Source organism: Fundulus heteroclitus, chromosome 8 (assembly GCF_011125445.2).
Source record: "Fundulus heteroclitus isolate FHET01 chromosome 8, MU-UCD_Fhet_4.1, whole genome shotgun sequence".
NCBI lineage: Eukaryota > Metazoa > Chordata > Actinopteri > Cyprinodontiformes > Fundulidae > Fundulus > Fundulus heteroclitus.
The window spans coordinates 1441357-1461974 of NC_046368.1; the positions used below are offsets into that span (position 1 = coordinate 1441357).

General features: G+C 39.4%; 1 protein-coding gene across 1 annotated transcript in view; it reads right to left on the reverse strand.

Moving 5' to 3' along the window:
* si:dkey-112m2.1 (transmembrane protein 132C) overlaps positions 1-20618 on the reverse strand; it is a 226139-nt gene that overhangs the window by 5781 nt on the left and 199740 nt on the right. The window contains exon 8 of the mRNA XM_036139828.1: positions 11541-11850. Coding sequence (XP_035995721.1) covers positions 11541-11850 — 310 coding nt within the window. The remainder of the gene's footprint in view (positions 1-11540; positions 11851-20618) is intronic.

A 20618-nucleotide genomic window follows, 5' to 3' on the forward strand; every position in this document is an offset into this window, starting at 1 on the left:
TGCAGTGAAAAGATTTGTCAAGTCTTAGACATAGTTTTGAAATTATTCACAAATTAAAATGGGGAAAGTGTGGCATGTATTTCAATTCAGCTTCCAATAGGATTTAAGACTGGACTTTCACAGGATACCACTCTATCTGTATGTGTTGACAACACACAAAGCTTGATATGGGTTAGGATAGTTGTTTCTGTTGTATTTGAAATAAAGTATCACAGTATTCTCTTGAAGTTTATGCTAGAAAATCTGTACCCTATTTTAATTCTCCATTTTATCATATCCTAATCCTAAATTTCAGTGCACTTTATTGGGATATTCTATGACAGTTCAACACAAAATGGCACATAATTGTAATATAAAAGAAAAGGTTAGATGTTTTTATATCTTAGTTGTTGTTTTTTTTTGTTTTTTTTTTTTAGACAACATTGTTTTTTTTTTAATGGTTACATTATTTCTTTTACAGCTGTATAAGTTACAAATCTTGAGTTGACACAAAAAACAATATAGCATTATTAATGCCACAAAGAATTAGAATAATAAAACAATAGATAAAATAAAAAAGTGAGATAATAACAAAAACCAAGATAACATATGTCAATAAAATCTCCTGAGTATGAAGGCTTAGTATGTAATTTTCTCCATCAGATAAATTTACCATATCTTCTGGATCCATGCATTGTATGTGGGAGGCCCTGGTTTTAGCCATCTAATGGTTACTCTTAAATAACATATATGTAAAACAGTCCTACAAGGAAAGGCTGGCACATCCCCCCCTTTTTTGGCACATCCTTAAGTTCAAACATTTTGTTCAATAATTTAAAGGTATAAATGTTTTCACATCATTAGCACCAGATTAAAACCAGAATTTTCCTTATTTTGGCCCTATAGACTGAGTAAAACTGAGTGATGCCAACCTTTTTACAGAACACATATCTATAGAAAATTACAGTGGAGCTATGCAAATTCATAATGATGACATTTAAGGGTTTGCATACTGTATCGCCATAAATGGACACCTGTCACATATGATTAAACCCTTCTACATCGGATTTAGATTTAAAAAAAAAAGAAGCACATGCATGTTAAGGCATACAAAAAAAATCCACCTAAACCTACAAATAACAACTGCATTGTAATCCACACCTTCAGTAGGCATGCCCCAACTTTCAGAGTAGCCAGAGGTGTAAGCATGTAAATAGCTGTGATATTGTTTTGAGATGAGAATCTCTTCCATCCGCTCCAATTAGGGCTCCAGTATTTCCTGCAGCCTCCCCCGCAGAGCTGCATTTACCAGCCATAATGAACTGTCAGCACCAATCACCGCCTCATTTGTCCAGACCCAATACCCCGTTTTTCTTCCCTTTGTATTTTCCCTTTTTGCGTTTCACACAGTCAAAGTGAATGGATGAATACCCTTGAATTGTCAAAAGCCAGCAGTGTGGCCTCTGAAACAAATATAAATGTGAAAATGTCTTTGTGATTGGCTATGGTGTTTAAGCTTTGTGTGCAATTTATTTGTTGAAAGAAAAAAAAAAAGTATAACCATAATAAGAAAATGGCATGTTATCAGCGCTTCTTAATTATTGGTAGGTTCTAAAACAATAGTATATTCTGTAACTCCAATGTTATGAATGTCATTATTAGAACCCACAATTATTTATTCATACATAATGCCATTTTACATAAAGCATGTAAAATAAAAGCAAAACAAGCTAACATCAAACATTAATTTGATGTTAGCTGCATACTGATAAAGTGACACTTTAAAGTAATGTATAAGAAAATACAAGATGCATTATGTACCTTTTTACAGATAAAACACCTCAAGCATCTTTCGACCATGACAGGAAAGACTTTTACTCCCGGCCCATCAGAGAGAGCTCTGCTGATGCTATGTTTCTCCCTCGTAAAGGATCATCTCTTCTTCCACCCAAAGCCTGAGTACCAACTACCACATGTCCATGAATTCCTGGAGCTCTTATCCCGACATGTCAAGACTCTGTTCCAAGATTCTGTAATAGTAGTCGTTGTAGCAGTCAGATTACTTCTCGTCCGTTTACCAGAGCTGTGTCTCGCCTCCATCCCATCACATAAACTGTGGATCCTGACTTTCACCTACGTTCATAATTGTGAAATTTTCGCATAAGACTTCCAGGTGTGTCAAGACCCTATCCTCTCAAACCAGTTTTCAAGTTTACAGCTTTATTCCTTCTGTCCCAGAAGAGCAGTTAAAGACCCTTTCGAGGCTTTCCCTTTTGTATTCAGACCTGTCAAATTCTTGTCTGATACCTTTTCTATCTACATCAAGGAAGCCCTCACTACCAAAAAAACCCTGAAAATCCCTTTTAGACCTAGATCTAGGCATGAGCTAGCAACAATATAACAAGAAACCCATTATTACCCAAACCACGTGCGTCTGACTCACACACTGATGCTTGCAAAGGTTACCAGCACAATGTGTTTTGCATGCAAGTGTCCCATCCATAACCTGTCAGAGAGCGCTTAAATGGATTTATTCCCTCTTCTTGCTAAACAATAAAACTTTCAGCACAGTAAATTAATTATCTCATTATTGAATCAGTGCACACAATATAATTTTTCACATCAGGGGTCTGCTGAAATTCTAGGCTCAAGTTATAATGTAAAAATGCATTTGAAATTGTGATTCTTCACTGAATTAAAAGAAAACTCCAAATGTGTTTGTTTAGGTGTGTTCAATGACAAAACCTAGAAAATGTAAAAAGTTACTTTTGCAGATCTTGGTTTAAGTGTCCATAATGATATAGAAATTGAAATAGAAGTAGAAAGATAACGTGATGAGTTAGAAATTAGAAAATTCCAAGCGGCAGAGGTTGAATTGTATGCCCTGTGTTTCAACAATGTATTTCTGTTGGTTGTGTTGCCTTGTAAATGTCAAGCCGGCGTTGATTTATGGAGTGAGAGTGACGTCTGTAGTCCCCTGAGCAAGGCCCTGATTGTATCATTAAATAAATAGAACTGGGATTGTTTGTGCATCTTTGGTGTGTGTGTGTGTGTGTCTGTGTGTGTATGTGTGTGTGTGTGTGAGAGAGAGAGAGAGAGAGAGAGAGAGAGAGAGAGAGAGAGAGAGAGAGAGAGAGAGAGAGAGAGAGAGAGAGAGAGAGAGAGAGAGAGAGCGAGAGAGAGAGAGAGAGAGAGAGAGAGAGAGAGAGAGAGAGTATGTGTTACTGAGCTGCATGGTGAAAGAACGAGACATGGCACAGGTGTAAGCTTGATAGGCTTAAGTGTTTATGCCACACTGGGATCAATCTGGCTGTTTTTCAGTCTCGTTCCTTTTTCGGCACCACATTTGTTATTTACTTGCTAAAGTCAATGTCTTCATGTTGTAATTTCTTTTAATAAAACAATTGCATTAGGATTTTTTTAGTTAATTTAAAGGGGGCATTTCATGCTTTTTAATGCCTGCCTTTTGACATTTAAGACATTTAGTTGTGGCCTATATAAAATGGAGCTGCAATGCATTGGTCTCAATTTCTTATTGTTTTTGCTACACATGTCCTCTTTTACCCCTGCTCTGAGGTTCCTCTGAGAGCAACTCGTTTTGATGTGGTCTCTTTAAATCTAAAGGAGCCACTTCATACTCCACCCTGTCCAGGTCACAGAGCGTTCCCCTCCATCCAGTTTGACCATTTTGGTAGTATGCTGGAAGCAGCTGATGTGTACCGGCAGTCGAAGCGGCAGGCGGCTCGGCTGGTCGCCGAGGCAAAAACTCGGGCGTGGGAAGAGTTCGGAGAGGCCATGGAGAAAGACTTCCGTACGGCTTCGAAGCGATTCTGGTCCACCATCCGGCGTCTCAGGAGGGGGAAGCAGTGCAGTACCAACACTGTTTACAGTGGGGGTGGTGTGCTGCTGACCTCGACTCGGGACGTCGTGCGTCGGTGGGCGGAATACTTCGAAGACCTCCTTAATCCCACCAACACGTCTTCCATTGAGGAAGCAGAGCCTGAGGACTCTGGGTCGGGTTCTCCCATCTCTGGTGCTGAGGTTGCCGAGGTTGTTAAAAAGCTCCTCGGTGGCAAGGCTCCGGGGGTGGATGAGATTCGCCCTGAGTACCTTAAGGCTCTGGATGTTGTGGGGCTGTGTTGGTTAACGCGGCTCTGCAACATTGCGTGGACATCGGGGGCAGTTCCCCTGGATTGGCAGACTGGGGTGGTGGTCCCCCTATTTAAAAAGGGGGACCGGAGGGTGTGTTCCAACTACAGAGGAATCACACTCTTAAGCCTCCCTGGTAAGGTCTATTCAGGGGTTCTGGAAAGGAGGGTCCGTCGGATAGTCGAATCTCGGATTCAGGAAGAGCAGTGTGGTTTTCGTCCTGGCCGTGGAACACTGGACCAGCTCTACACCCTCAGCAGGATTCTTGAGGGGGCATGGGAGTTTGCCCAACCAGTCTACATGTGCTTTGTGGACCTGGAGAAGGCATTCGACCGTGTCCCCCGGGGGATCCTGTGGGGGGTACTCCGGGAGTATGGAGTACCGGACCCTTTAATAAGGGCTGTCAGGTCTCTGTACGACCGGTGTCAGAGTCTGGTCCGCATTGCCGGCAGTAAGTCGGACTCGTTTCCGGTGAGAGTTGGACTCCGCCAAGGCTGCCCTTTGTCACCGATTCTGTTCATAACTTTTATGGACAGAATTTCTAGGCGCAGCCAAGGTGTTGAGGGGATCCGCTTTGGTGGCCTTAGGATTGCGTCTCTGCTATTCGCGGATGACGTGGTCCTATTGGCTTCATCAGGGCGTGATCTACAGCTCTCACTGGAGCGGTTCGCAGCCGAGTGCGAAGCGGCCGGGATGAAGATCAGTGCCTCCAAATCCGAGACCATGGTCTTGAACCGGAAAAGGGTAGAGTGCCTTCTCCGGGTTGGGGAGGATGTCCTGCCCCTAGTGGAGGAGTTCAAGTATCTTGGGGTCTTGTTCACGAATGAGGGGAAGATGGAGCGGGAGATCGACAGGCGGATTGGTGCAGCGTCTGCTGTGAAGCGGGCGCTGTACCGATCCGTTGTGGTGAAGAGAGAGCTGAGCCAAAAGGCGAAGCTCTCGATTTACCGGTCGATCTACGTTCCTACCCTCATCTATGGTCACGAGCTTTGGGTCGTGACCGAAAGAACGAGATCCCGGATACAAGCGGCTGAAATGAGTTTTCTCCGTAGTGTGTCTGGGCTCTCCCTTAGAGATAGGGTGAGGAGCTCAGTCATCCGGGGAGGACTCAGAGTAGAGCCGCTGCTCCTCCACGTCGAGAGGAGCCAGTTGAGGTGGCTCGGGCATCTGGTCAGGATGCCTCCTGGACGCCTCCCTGGAGAGGTGTTCCGGGCACGTCCCACCGGGAGGAGACCCAGGGGAAGACCCAGGACACGCTGGAGAGACTATGTCTCCCGGCTGGCCTGGGAACGCCTTGGGATTCCTCCTGAGGAGCTGGCCCAAGTGGCTGGGGAGAGGGACGTCTGGGCCTCCCTACTGAAGCTGCTACCCCCGCGACCCGACCCCGGATAAGCGGAAGACAACGGACGGAAGGACGGACGGTAGTATGCTGGGGGATGGTATAACTAATAACCAAATATTTTCCCTTATCCACTTTTAGCTTCGGCATCCTTAAGGCTGGACTAAATAATTGCAGTAAAAAAAAAAAAAAAAAATCAAATGGTGGATTCTTGAATTTGGTAAGCTAGAAGTCCATGACCTTGTTTAGCAGCTCCGTGATAAATACTGTGGCATAATTGTTCGAAAAAATGTAATACAGAATAGAGAAAACTGAATAGCTTGAACAATATGACCCAAACAGAGAATAAGGATATCTACAAAGCACCTGGACGTACTAAATTCAAATTGTCTGCACTCCTAAAAACTCCAAGTACACAATAAAAATGTATTCTACAGCAACAAAAAGTGGATTTTGCAAGATATGTCACCTTTAATTTCATTCATTCCTTTTTGTTTGCATCCCCTTACTGTCTTTAGTTATTAAGTGATCTTATGTTTGACTTTCCAGTTACTTTTAATATACTTCTTATGCTTTGTGTGCTTTGATAAGCTTTTCTTTCTGCTGCAAGTTTATATTTTTTGAAAGACTGAGTTGCTTACCTTGTTTGTCTTTTTCTAAGTTTTGCTTTATAACACTGGTTCACACCAGGTCGTGGTTAAAGAGCGCCACAAACTTGTTTTGGTTTATATACCTTTGTATACTCAGGGCTGCGAAAAAGTATATCCACCCTTAAAGATTTGTTTAGCCCTTTTGTTACACTTAAATGTTTCAGAATATCAAACATATTTAAGATCACACAAAGGAAGTACAAGTTGCAGTTTTCAAGTTATGATTTAATTCACTGAGGGAACAAGCTATTCAAACCAATTTGACCTTGGCTGAAAAAGAAAGGTCAGTGAAACAGCGTCCTCTAGAGTCAGCATTGTGTCGATCAGGGAAAATAGTTTAACATTTTTATTGTCACATAAGTAGCTCCAAATAAATCTGTTTTCCTTTTATAATAGCTGCAGTGTTTTCTTTCTTGAGTCTAATGTGCTTCAGTATCCTCATAAGGCTCCATCAAAAGAGGTTGCTAATTTGGTTTGAAGATTGGCACACGTAACTTCCATTGAAGATTGGCACACGTAACTTCCATTGTAGCATCAGTGAATCTGTGATCAACCTCATGGTCTTTTGTAGACAGCCGGGGAATTGCATTTAGCTGGATTACTTACACCTGGCTTGAGATAGTCACATTTCCTGAGCCTGGATTGAGTTTTGTGAAACAGATAAAGCCAGAAATCGCTGATCACGCTATGTCAAGCCTGGCTCTAGCGCTAACCATGGATTTCCAGATTCGGCTTATGTGAAATAGGCCTCTGGAGAACATTTACACTATAGACCAGTTCATTGTTATTGTTTTGATGTGGGTTTTTCGCGCATGCGCGCCGGACTGGTTGGCAAAAGACGAACACAATGGCGGACGCAATCAGAGAAACTGACGAGTTCTCCACGTATTTTTCTTCTTTAGATAACGTATCACATGATCGTTTTAAGAGTAAGTTGATGGTTGATGGTATCAAATTGCCAGATCCACACAGCAAAAGCATGAAGGGACGGAGCAAGTCTGTGAAATGCTGGCCAAGTGTTCCATACCGCGACATGAACAGCTGCCTTATAAACATGGCAGGCCAGTACAGACGAGAGAGCACGAAAGCCCCTGAAACCACTGGACGGCTACAATTATTTTATATCGGGAAAAAGGCTCCGCGATGCCATGAGGGAATAAGCGGGTCAGAAAATCGATGGATGGATAGATGTTGTTCACACGTTTGTGTAACAGCAGAAAGCGGAGTCGCACACAGGCCGCGTCTCAGCAGAGAGGAAGACCCGCCCGGTAGGTTGTTCTCTACGGATTATTTAGTTGTTTTTGTCTTGTTAAAATGGGTGGGGGTGTCAGCGACATTGCAGCGTAAACACAGAAGTACTAGCGCCCGTGAACGGGGGCGTAATAGCAGCAGCAGCAGCGGCTTCTCCGGCCCATGTAGTGTTTACGCAGCAGCCGCTGGCTTCTGCTGCCGCAGCCCGTGAACGGCGGCTGCTGCTACCGCTTCTCTGGCCCGTGTAGCGATCGCTACCTCCCCTCCGCCGCTATTTAAGTAGAACAATGACTAGAGCAGAATTAAGTTGTATTTACCGGAGATGAAGTGTAGACAGCAAATTCTCTCTTAGTATGATGGCTCCCCCAGTCCATTGGGAGTGTCTGCCTGCTCTCTTTTCATTGAAAATATCCATTTCTTTCTGCGTCCTTCCTCCTTCGGTAAACGACAGAAACGTTCATCCAACGATTTGGAATGCCTCTGTGTGCAACCGGGAGCACAACAAGTCGTAGGCATTGTTTAGATTCCAAAAATAAACTAACTAAAACTACGCTCTAAATCACCCGTTTTGTCATGTAGTAGACGAGAGCAGCTCTGTTTTTTGTCAACCACAGTGCCCGGATGTAGCGCTGACGTCACGCGTGAACTTGCAAAAAAAGACCCCAAGCCAGGTTTTGTACCCAGGACAAAGGCAGTGCTGCCAACTGCATCACTGTGCAGCCCACAGTGAGTCATTATCCAAAAAAATTGAGAAAACATGGAACAGCAGCACACTGGAAAGCATGGCAAATGTCTGAAATGTGTTCTAAAGGTGAATGTGATGTATGGTTTTTTAACCCTTCAAAAATTAATGAACAGTGATTGCTTCTCGAAGGCCACTGGTAATATTTGTGCACTTTTGCACTGTGTTAACTCACACCTACTCTCTTCAGAACAGCAAAATGACAAAACTCTTATTGCCTTTATAGAGGCTCTCTCATTTTTGGATCATTTAATCAAGCATATTTGATTAACAGTGCCTGAGTGCCACTTGTCCTATGAAATTCTAATCAACAGGGAAACATTCTTGTTTCTTCCACAAACAGCTTTGGCATTTTGGTTTACTTTTTGTTAAATAAATCGTGGCAAAATGAGGTGAAAAATTTGTACTGTTCTTGTACACTTGATATTAGATTTCAATTATATTTAAACCTGTTACAGACCAGATAATCTTCTTTATATCTTTGATTATATCCATTTACGATTATGTTAGAACTGAAAAAGGGCCACTTTCATGTTATTAAAATATAAAAAGGCACTCCCTTTAGATTAAGTTGCTGTTTCTGTTGTAGTTGTTTTAGGATCACATGGACCAGGGGTAGTCAAGCCAAAACTGATCAGTGGAAATAATATGTAAATATAATTAATAAACACAGCGCACAGTAAACAAAAACTTGTTTGATTTAGTGTGAAAATAAACAACTGTCTTTTGCAAAAATTAAGAATAAGAATATCACCAGTTGTGGTAAAATTTACTTTTGAATGCATTTATGTGTTCATTAAAGTTATTAAGTACCACAAGTAAAACATGCAACCGGTTCATAACATTCCAATAAGTGCTGTTGCATAAATAGTTATGAGTTTTGAGAAACTACATTTACAACTTTAAAATACCTCAGCTGAGGTCACAAGCTTGCTCACCTTCAACTTCAATCGGTGCCATATAAGACTTTTCATGAGTCCTGACATAAAAAGCTTGCAATAATCAAAAGACAAGCTATTGCTTCCAGGCAGAATAAACGTGATGTTTAACTAGCTCTTCTACCCAGGAAAATGCTCATGTTGAAAACGGCCTTCAACACAGCAGTAAAGAACAAAAGCCCCGTAAAAGGCTGACATGAACATTACATCTTACATTCGTTCCTGTCTAGACCTCAAAGTCACAGTTTTTCATTAAAGGAGTGTTACTGATAGTTTTGTCAGTAACATTCTTTGGCAATAAATTGATGGAGATTTTTTTGTTTGTTTTTGTAGATGTGAACACAGGAGTGTTTCAAGGGAACAAGGTTGGAAAACACTAATGTTGGACTATTTATATAAAGCGTACTGTTCACACACCAAAACAGTTTATGAGGTTGTATACGAGTCTTGTTAAACTGCTATTTAGTTTGAAGACAACTATGAGGCAGCTATTGTTTTTACTTAGTTCTCTTCAGCTGCTGCTTTGCTAATGGTGAAAAGTTTCTGATTAGCACTTACAATTGAAACTGTTAAAACTAAGCTGTAAAATTAGTTGGTGGAAACAGGAAAAGGATAATTTCTTGATGGCAAAATTTAAAAGACATACTTAAAAAAACTGTCCTTTTCTGCAACACATTAACAGCTAGGTAAAGTATAATATGGTGCATGGTCAAACCCTAACCCCTGGCACCAATATACAACCAAAAAATATGACTAAGAACAAAGAGAAGTTGTACCTCTAGAGGCTGGGATTGCTGCTTTTAGTGTGATTTAATTAGGTTAAAACAGGACTAAGCGTAAGAATAAATGCAAAAGGCAAAGCTAATAGAAACAAATCTCCTCTTTTTCCTGCTTCCATCTTACTCCATCCCTAGCATTATCCTCTATCCAACCAACCACCAGCATACTCCTTTCAATGCTTCCAGTAAACTTATTGGTGGTCTTCCACACTTCCTCTTCCTTGGCAGCTTCTTTATTCGGCATCTTTCATCTTATTCTGCATCTTTTAAGTGTAGCACCTGTCCCATCTTTGCAAATGCTTTAACCATCTCAGTCAAGTTTCTTTAATTTTGTTTCCACACTGCTCAACCAAAGATGTACCCTATATGTACACTAGCTAAATAGTGAATTTCACTGATCAAATATGAAGCAAAACGTCAACAGAGCCAGCTCCACCACTCCCTTGCTACCTGTCTGCTTCATTTACGCCAACCTGGGTTTTAGAAGGACAGTTAAAATAAATGCAAACGTGTTTTAATGTCGGAAAAAAGTTCCATTTGGATAGTTTTCACACATTTCCAATTGTTGCCATTTTAGTCTCTCCTAATAAAATTGTAACATCTTTAGCACCCACTTCCTGTCTTTTTTTTCACTGTCCCAATCCTAAAACCACCCATCTTAGCTAATCTCTATACTATCTTGTACACTTTCTAAGTCTGTCCCTCTGTCAGAAATGATGTCAAAATTCATGTCCAAATCTCCAGCCTGCATCTTTGCATCGTCTAATATTGTTGCTTTAGACAATTGATCCAAGATGTACCTTAAACTCATCAAAGTACTAAAGCTAAGATTAACAAACCAAAGAGCACAAAAACAGAATATAGAGAGCACATAAGAAACCAATAAACTAAAAGTCAAAACCCTAACAAAACATCCACAGACCTTGATGGGGTGAAAACATCATCATCCGACCAGCCTTTGATATGTTTTAATTTCGTACAACAAAGCAAAACTTTCATGTATTAAAAGTTGGATTTAATTTATGCGTTCCGTTGCACTTTTAAAAAAATATATTTCCAATTTCCAACATTCAATGTTCAAGAACATAGACGCTTATTTTATTAGTAATTATTAGTGGCTGTGAAAAGATTTTATGGCACGAGTTTTTGCTCTGAAAATGCCACACATGTTTGAGCTGACTTTTTATGCTGATAGAGCTGGCAGATAACAGATTAAAAAAGTCACTGAAGAAGTTTTACTTTTGAATCGTTTGTGTTTACAATTTGTAGGCACTGATAGAACTGTGTATTTTTACTGATGTCGTCAAACTCCGAAAGACCAGGATGCACTTGTCATATGAGCTGAGCTGAAGTACAGAAGGATTTCACACATCACAGGGAGGCAGATGAAGACTGGGCAGAAGGTTTACACAGCACATTTATTCATTCCTATTTATGATCATGACCTGTAAAGGCTAAAAACATGCCATCTCATCTCTTCATCTGAGACTGCCACAGATCAGAGATGCTAATTTGCATCAAAATAATCACTGTGGCATAGCTTCAGTATCACTGCCTGGTTATTGCTCTGTCCTGCATGTCCTTTAGAATGGCAGGAGGTTTGCTGATAATTATTGCAACCATCGTATTCTGCTAGTGAAATCACAAATATCTGTTTGACAAGCTGTATCAACCGTAATAATTACTCTCCGTGGAAACTACTACTTGTACTACCTGTAGTTTGGTGGTTCCAGAACTCAGTCCAATAAGCACTTGACCCTCCAGTAGCTCAGCAATCTTCGGATCCTGCACTCTTAGAGATTCCTTGACAAGCTGTGTGACATCCACATGCCAGTCTGTACCCAACAGGAAGTTCTGCTGACCCGGTCCGCCCTCCTCCATGGCTCCTCTAAATTCTCCTGCATCTGTAACAAACTGTGTAAGGACATGCAGAGAGGTACTCTGGTACTGGGCAACACAAGCATTCTCTGTCCTCTCTTCTTGTCCATAGGCACCATCGTTGTCATCGGTGACCCTCTCGTATCTATATGGTGAAAAACAAAAAGTGGAATTGATTGATTAGTGAATGAATTAAACTAAAGAATTTTAGGGACCATGAATATATTTCAAACTGATTTAGAGCTATACACATAGTAGCAGAGGATTTGCAAAGAATTACCAAGCTAAGAGAAGCTAAATATGTATTTTTGCTATTAGAGCTCATAATGTCTAACAGTTTTATGGTGCAGTCGTGGATGCTTGCATATTACGGTTTTCTGCATGCTTGCCTGGCTTTCTAAAAGCCACTCTGCCAGAGTTTAAAAAAAAAAAAAAAATCTATTAAAATCAAATTGTAGAGGAAAACTGCTGCCTAGCTTGCTTTCTCATTTTCTTTAAAAGGGCAACTGATGTTTCTCAATATGTCTACCATTTATGTGGCCCTCGGCAAATGCTTTGCAGATACAGCCATCTCAGAAAGTATGTTTTGCAATAAATTAAAATTCCTCTACTGAAAATGCTTTCAAACTCTGCAGATGAATTTTGGAAAAGATTTGAGATGTATTTTATTGCTTATGTAGGTTAAATGATCTCTTATCACATTAGACGATAATCATTAGATTGTTACAGGTAGAAAAAGGAGCTATGATGGGGAAATATTAATGCTGCAAAGGATTTGAGTGTACATGTTTTACCCCATTTATTTCAGTTCTGCACATTTTATTCTCTTTCACTGCTAATGTTAAAGCCATCAGTCATATATTCATATATATATATATATATATATATATATATATATATATATATATATATATATATATATATATATATATATTGCTTTGAAAAAAATATCTTCTCCTTTTGCTATGTCTTCACTGAAACATTTTAGATCATTGAGCAAATGTTAATTTCAGATAAAGATAATCTGAGTAAATACAAAATGCTGTGTCCAAAAGCTGATTTCATTTTTTAAGGGTAATGAACTATCTATATCGACCTGGTTCTATGTGAAAAATTAATTGCCTTGCTAGGTAAATTGCTAAGTGTAATTAATCTTGATCTAACTATGATTAACCATACTGGATAACTACTGGGCCTGTAAAATCAAGAACATAATTTAAATAGAATAGAAATACCTTTATTGTCTTATTTTGTGAAACTGTATTTTAACCACTGATTGCTAAGCTAAATAAAATAAAATCGAGGTAAAAACAAGTCAAATATGGAGTAATTTTATGTCATTTATCAGCTCAAATAACACTATTGCTTCCACTGTATAATGACCAGGAATGTGCCATTTTTATTTTTGTTCTTATTTTATAGAACTGTGTTGTTATTCTTGTATTCTATGCTTGTTTTTGTTGTTTATTTGTAAAGTAAAAATTAAGGTTTGCTAAAAACTTAAAGAAACAAAAAACAAAAAGAAATACCTTTATTGTCCCACAATAGGGCATTCCTCAAATGATGTCAAATTACTAAATTTAGAACAACGCAGTGCAAACGCCTCACAGCCATTTTGTAGTCGTAAAAACAGAGCGGTAACGAATAGTTTACTTACTTCCTTGTATGAGCCAAACAGTGAACGTATCTGTCCTGAATATTGCCTCAACAGACCAATATGGCAACAACAAAACACCGCTGCGTTGGTATCTGCTGGAGTGACTCTCGATATGATGATCGTGACCATATGGAGTTTTTTCATTGATTTTTCAAAACCCAGAAGGATTCCTGAAAAATGTCAGTGCTGGATGCGAGCTTGTAACCGAGATGACTTTTACTACGGAATCTGACCAAAGACACCTATGTGATCTCCAACACCTGAAAGTCAGTGTCTGTGCAGGTAGGCTATGTTTATTTGGCTTTTTCTCAGCTGCCTTAAATCATACAATCCATGTGAGCTTCAGTGTTGATTGTTTCTCAAACAGTGATCTAGTCTGTGTGTGTGTGTGTGTGTGTGTGTGTGTGTGTGTGTGTGTGTGTGTGTGTGTGTGTGTGTGTGTGTGTGTGTGTGTGAGTAAAGGTGTGATGGGGTTTGAGTTTAATTACAGCAGGATGATTGACTTTGTAACTTTAGAATATAAGCTGATTTTAAGTCTGTTTTAGCATAAGCCCCATAATAATTTAAAGCATAGGCCTGTAATAATACATATATTTTTTCTTAGAATTAGCTGTAATCCTTGTAATGCAAATTCAGTGGGTTTGATCCATTGTGAGAGAGGAGAGGACAGCCTTTCCTACCTTTCAACTAACACTGCTTTCTTTCTGGTCATTTTGAGGCCTCTACTATTCAACGAACGTTTACGCTGTTGAAATGAAGTATCTGGCACGTTGTCATCTTCCAAAATGATTGGTATTGCGATTGTTGCCATTATAGTTTGCACTCTACTTGTCCTACCATCCGGGAAACCCGGGCTGTCTGCTGGCAAATGTGACGTCATTTGAGGAATGCTCTATTGGGAAATTCGGGTGTGAAAGTGGCAAAAATACATAGACAGGATAAACCAGAGCTACACTAGATTAAGTAATTGAATAAAAAGCCAACTAATTTAAAGTTAATTCTAAAGCAAAATAGAATTAACTCAGCAGACAGGAAAAGGGAAAATTGTGCAATTCAGGTGAAAAAGCATACATTAGGTAAAAAAGAGATGGATTGTTCAAGTTAGAATAAAGGAAAGACAGCAGACCATTTACACAATGTTGTGAGACAACTACGCAATATGCATGGCTGTACATGTAAACACCCCCATGTAGCTAAAGCCTGTGCAAATTAACATTAGCAATCTGAGAGGCGACGTTAATGACACTTGATCAGATCAGAACCCGTGCAACCATTGGCATGTTTGTAAACACTTATTAAGTTTGTTGTGAGCAGCAGAGATGATAAAGTCTAACAGCTTCTGGGAAGAAGGACCTGTGGAACCGCTCCTTTGAGCATCTAGGAAGCAATAGTCTTTCACTGAAAGAGCTGTCCAGAAAAATAACATTACTGATGGACAATGTTGTAAGAGACATTGTCCATCGGTAACGTTATTTTTCCTACTTCTGACTCCGACCATGACACTGGGTCCAGGGTGCATCCCAGGACAGAGCTGGCCCTCCTAATGAGTTTATCCAGCAGCTTCCTCTCAGCTACAGATAAGCTGCTGCCACAACAAACCACACCACTGAAAATGGCTAATGTCTCCACAACATCAAATATCAGCTATTTAAGAGCACAAACAGCACTTTTTGGTGGTAGGCTACGTTGCTGCATCAGAATGTGGACAATTGTCTGTTATTTATGGAACTATGAATTCTGTTTTCTGCTAGAAGATCCCATGGAAATATATCTGGATGGTTTGTGGGCTTAAGCTCAAGCATTTATCTGTCATCACCATTACATAATTGCTAAAAAAAAAAAGGAGCATTTTTTTGAACGAGCTTAGTCAAAATCTGGGCATAAATCTGACTGAGATGCTGTCTAGGCCCTAAATTAGGTTGACCATCCACTTTTGAAGGGGGAATTACTTTTCATGTAGGGCCACAGCCATACTATAGTTTCTTTATTAATGTGAAACATTTAAGTGTTAAAAAATGAAAAAAAAAAAAAACGAAGAAATCTGAAAGAGCTCAAATATCTTTCACAGGAATGTCTATGTCCCTTACTTGTCTTCTAGGTTATTTTCATCCAACTTTATCTGTGATGTAAATCTCTTTTGTTTTTTTGCACATCGTCAATCTTATTTATTTCCCACTTGCACGCTTGATTCTCAGTCTCTTCCCATAATTTGCCTAATATTTTCTTGTTCTCTTTCTATCCTGCACCTTTAATTTGCACTGCTCCAAGCTTTACTTGCTTCCATGCTGGTCAGAGGACCAGGGGGAATGACCGTGACAGTTTCCATTAGGTTTAACGAGGCATGGCTTGTCAGGGAGAAAACGTGCTGACAGGTTAACATGTTGTGGCCCAGTGACTTGGCTTACTTCCTAACCTGTTTTTACCATACCCCCCACCCCCCAACCCCTTCCTCCACACGAGTTGAGGTGACAGCACTCCACACAAAGGTGACATTAGTGGCTGGCAGCAGAAACATGGGGGTCAGAGCCTGTTTTTAGCAGTAAGTGACAGGTCAGCCAAGGTATCAGACTTTAATGAGGGGCCCTTTTAACTTATGTGGAAATGCCTGAGCTTTCTTGTAGCTGGATTGAACACGCACACGCACACACACAATGCTGTTCATGTTGTTGTTTGTCTCTTATTTAACTTTTATATCAACAATATGCAAAATGAAAAAAAAATACTATACTATATTCAGGAATTGTTGCACATGAATTACATAATGGGTCATTTGTATAACTGTGAGACTCATCAATTTGCATATATTTCAGACAAGGTAGTGGACTATATCTTAAAATATTTTAATTTACAAATATGTTATAAAGGATTGTTTTAAGTATTGGGCTATATTTTTAAATATTTTAATGTATAAATACTGTGTGCTATAAAGCATTGTTTTTTTTAAATGCTGTGCAAAGTTTGGCAATATTTAGAATATTTGCAGATGGTTTTAATATATGCTTAGCTTGCTCAAAATTCAATCAATATAAACAACAACCAGACTGAAATATTGGCTTATGTTAGCTCACTGCTGAAAATGAACATCAGCATTGTTGAGTATTGGCTGATGAGCAAGAAAATGCTGCAATGTAAAATTGCTTACATGTGCATATACACAGTCATAGAAAAAAACAATCCCTTTCAATTCACAAGACACTTACATATAAGGACAAAATATACAAGGGCAAACCTATCTGGTGCTTAATGACTTAATGACTGTGGAGCACTGAAAAACATACCAAATCCCACACTGTCCGTTTTTTTTTTTTAACACGGACAAAAAATAATATGTGAAAAACAAAGAAAACCATACTATTATCCAGTAGTGTGCAGCAATACCTTTTGCAGCAATAACTTGAGGTGGTTGTATTCTTTGTGAATTTAGTCTCTCATTAAGCCCAGTCCTCATTACAACATTGCTTTGGTTCAGTTTTGCAGAAATTAATTCAGGTGCAGCTATCTTGAAGTCAGTAAGATTGCAGTCTGGCCCTTTGACAGTGTCACTGAAACACTTGTTAATTTTTCAACTGTTCTGTTGTAAATTATTTGTTGTTGATGGATCCTTATCATCTTGATTATCCAGTTTAAGCACATACTTAGTTCTCTGCTAGATAGCCTCACATTTGACACCACAATACTTATGCTATGTATAAATAAAATTGATAGCTGACCAAATGACTAAACTGTGAGCAGACTCTTGCTTGCTTTCTCATTTTCTTCAAAAGGATGACTGAAATTTCTCTGTATGTCTGTGATTTATTTGGCCATCTGCAAATGCCTTGTAGATGTAGTAATCTCAAATATGTGCCAACATTGGCACATATTTGAGGTACTCTATTACTTCTGTAGGTTAAATGATTTCTTATCACATACACATCCCTCCAAAAACACGTTTGACAGTTGGTATGAGATGTCTGTGTTGATATGCCACATTTGGTCTTACTCAAATAGGAGGATGTGCATTATAGCTGAACATTCCTACTTTGATCTCATCTCTTCAAAGGACACTGTTCCAGAAGTGATGTGGTTCATTAAGATGCAACTTTTTTAACCCCAAATCATGTAAGTTATGTTCTTTTAGTAGAAAAGAGGCCTTCTCTTGGTGCCCCTCGGAGAAAAGCTATCCTCTGTGATAAACTTTAACATTTCACAAGGCAAGCAAGGGCCGTAGGGTTTGAAATGTAGCTCTTGAGTTGTGTGCAATCTCTGAGAAAATCGGACAGTTTGAAATTGACATAATCTGCTGGGAAAACCTTCTTAAATGTTTGTGAATAAACTTTCTAACAGTACCATCATGGACTTTAGATTATCTCCGGTCATTACTAAGGTCATTCCAACCTGGGGACATGTTGACATTTATTTCTATTCTCCAGACCAGAAAACGGCCAAATTTCTTGTTTTTATAGAGGTAGTCACAATTGCTGATGGTCATTGAATCAATCAATGTCCAATCACTTTACTGCTATTTTAGGCCCTAAATTATCTTCTTGGTTTGTTGATTCAAGTGGTAAGTGCTTTTGCTTCTACTGCTTGTTGCAGATAGCCTCGGGATGATGGTGAGTGTTAAGAATCATTTCTCCCTCCAGAGGCTGCAACAAGCTTAGCTTTCACCTTCCCACAGCTTGTGTTTGTGACTGGTTTTTCTATGTGACGTCAAAGCAGGATGAGGGTGAGAGTGCATAAAGCTTCTCAGCAGGCAAAACAAAGGCCACAGGATGCACCCATCCCAAACCAAACAAAAACACAGATAAGTGGTGTCATATACAAAAACTCCACCTCAAAAGACCAAACTGTGGTGTGACTATCAGCATAACTCTGCTCACTCTCCATGTTTCAATATGGCAAATCGAGCTTTCACGTAAATTTGCAAATAACACATAAAAAGTCTTTTTACTCCTTTTCTGGGTTTTTACAGCACTAGTGGCTCGTTTTTCATACAGCAGACTGACAGGAAAGTGGGCTTGAGAGAGAGGAGAAGACATGTGGCAAAGGAACTCAGGCCGGAATCGACCCAGGTAAGTCACGTTGAGGACTAAGGCCTTAAAGTGGCCTCGAAGAGCTGCTGTCTCAGAAGTACGTCACGTCAACCAAAAACAATACAAATTCAAAATGAAATGCAATACCACTGTTTAACCCTAGGTGGGCACCACACTCATGATTTTAGACACAAAAGCAAGATTTCAACAAATATGCACACATTTTTCAAAATAATGACTAGGATATGCAGACCGCACTATAAAACAACCATGCTAATAGTTTATTGGCAACAAAAGTTGATTTGGGTGTGAGTTAACCTTTAAAGAAAAAAAAAACAGCAAAAAATGGAAAGCTGTTTGATTCAAAAAGTATTGGAAATCATTGAGTGGCTTATCACCTAAATACATCACAGACTTGTTGTCCCTCCTGACTGCAAAAGTGCTGAGTTCCTTTAAATCAAGGTTTAAAATCTACTTATTTAGGGTTGCCTTTAAATGTTCATGTTTAATTCATAGTATTGTAGTTAACTGACACTTCATTAGATGAAGTTTTTAGTCCAACGTATATTGACCTACTGCTATTATTCCACTACAAAGTACTTTCCTTTGTTTATTTTCTTTGCATGTGTTCTGTTCGTCTACAGCACTTTTAATTGTCTTGTTAATGACATGGGGTTTACAAAGAATCCTGCCTTTTCTTGCCTTACAGGAGGTCCAGGAAGACTGAACACGCTCCTCTCGGCATACAGGGGAAGGTGGTAGAGCCAAAGAAATGCACTGTCCCACTTCCATCAGGGAAACGATTCAGGAACATCAAATCAAAAGCTAATAGACTTAAAAACAGTTTTTTTTTTTTTATCAAAGCTGTGAGGTCTACCACCCCCTGCTGAAAACCAATAAACCACCAGCCCAGTTCATAATTTGTAACATGTTATAAACACACTACTGGTTACACAGATATGCACATTTGCACAATTTTGCAACAAATATTACTGTGCAGTATTATAGACTGCTGTCTGACTTTTGAAGTCGAACATTAGTCCAATAGCTGCTAAGTGCAATCAACTGTTTCAATAAAAGATTGTGTCTGTGTGAACTGTTTAATTGTTGTGTCTGTGTATTATGTGTCATTATGTGCATTCCGAGTCGGTGTCTGCCTCATCAAAAATGTTATTATGGTAACAAATAATGACAATAAAGGTTCTTCATTCTTGAGAAGCAGACGGCTTCCTGGAGGGTAGTTTGTCTCCAACACGACTATTTTTAGAGTGACAAAAGTGAATGTCGTTGGATATTGGTTCACACAAACCTTGTTGGTTTCAGCCTGACCTTAAATGGCCAGTCCAACCTTTATATTATTAATTCTAGGTATTTGTAAATACATATACATAACAGCTTTATTTGGGTTTTTTTCCCCTCAAGGTTTTTAAGTCATTTTAATGTCACTTTGGATTTGAGTATGTACTATTTTGATTCGCTACAAAGTGGTAGGCTAGTGGTTAAAATTGCATTCAGAGAAGACTGCCACTATGGGTCCCTGAGCAGGGCCCTTAGTCTCAGATTGCTCCCCAGGTGCTGTAAACTGCTCCATATGGACATATTTTGTAGAAATGCACAATTGTAATGACAAATAAGGATTTCTTTCTTTCTAAGTATATTTTTACTCATAGCTTCTCTTTTTGGCTTTCTTTACATTCAATATGCTTGTAGTTAGAATAAACTGATTTCATAACCTGGTAAAGTATGGGGTAAGAGAGCTTTCTAAATAGATTTGTACATAAAAAGATAGTTGTGTCCATATCAGTCAGAAGTTGTGCATAACAAACATTTGTAAACTCATAATAATTTAAATCACATTCAAAAGATACAACATACGGTTTAAATAGTTACAACTTCAATAACTAATAAATACAAATTTCAAGTTTAAATTTGTGCTTTACTCTTTATGAACACAAACAGCAGCGGCTGCTTGAGAATACGGATTTTTTCTTTGAGAATACGAATTCACAACAGTGGTCTGACGTCACGGTTTCCAAGGCTGGTTAATGGAGCACAGAGTGCGAAGATAGGAGCCGCGCATGCGTTCTTCAGACTGACCGTCTCAGAATGCACCGCGGCTGCAGATTCAATCCAGACAGCGCAGAGCTCACAGTGGTAAGTTAAACACTCCCTTTTCTGCTGCTGTTGTTCAAAAGTACGTTTTCAGGTAGTTTGAAGCGAGAACATTATACTTTTAAGCTT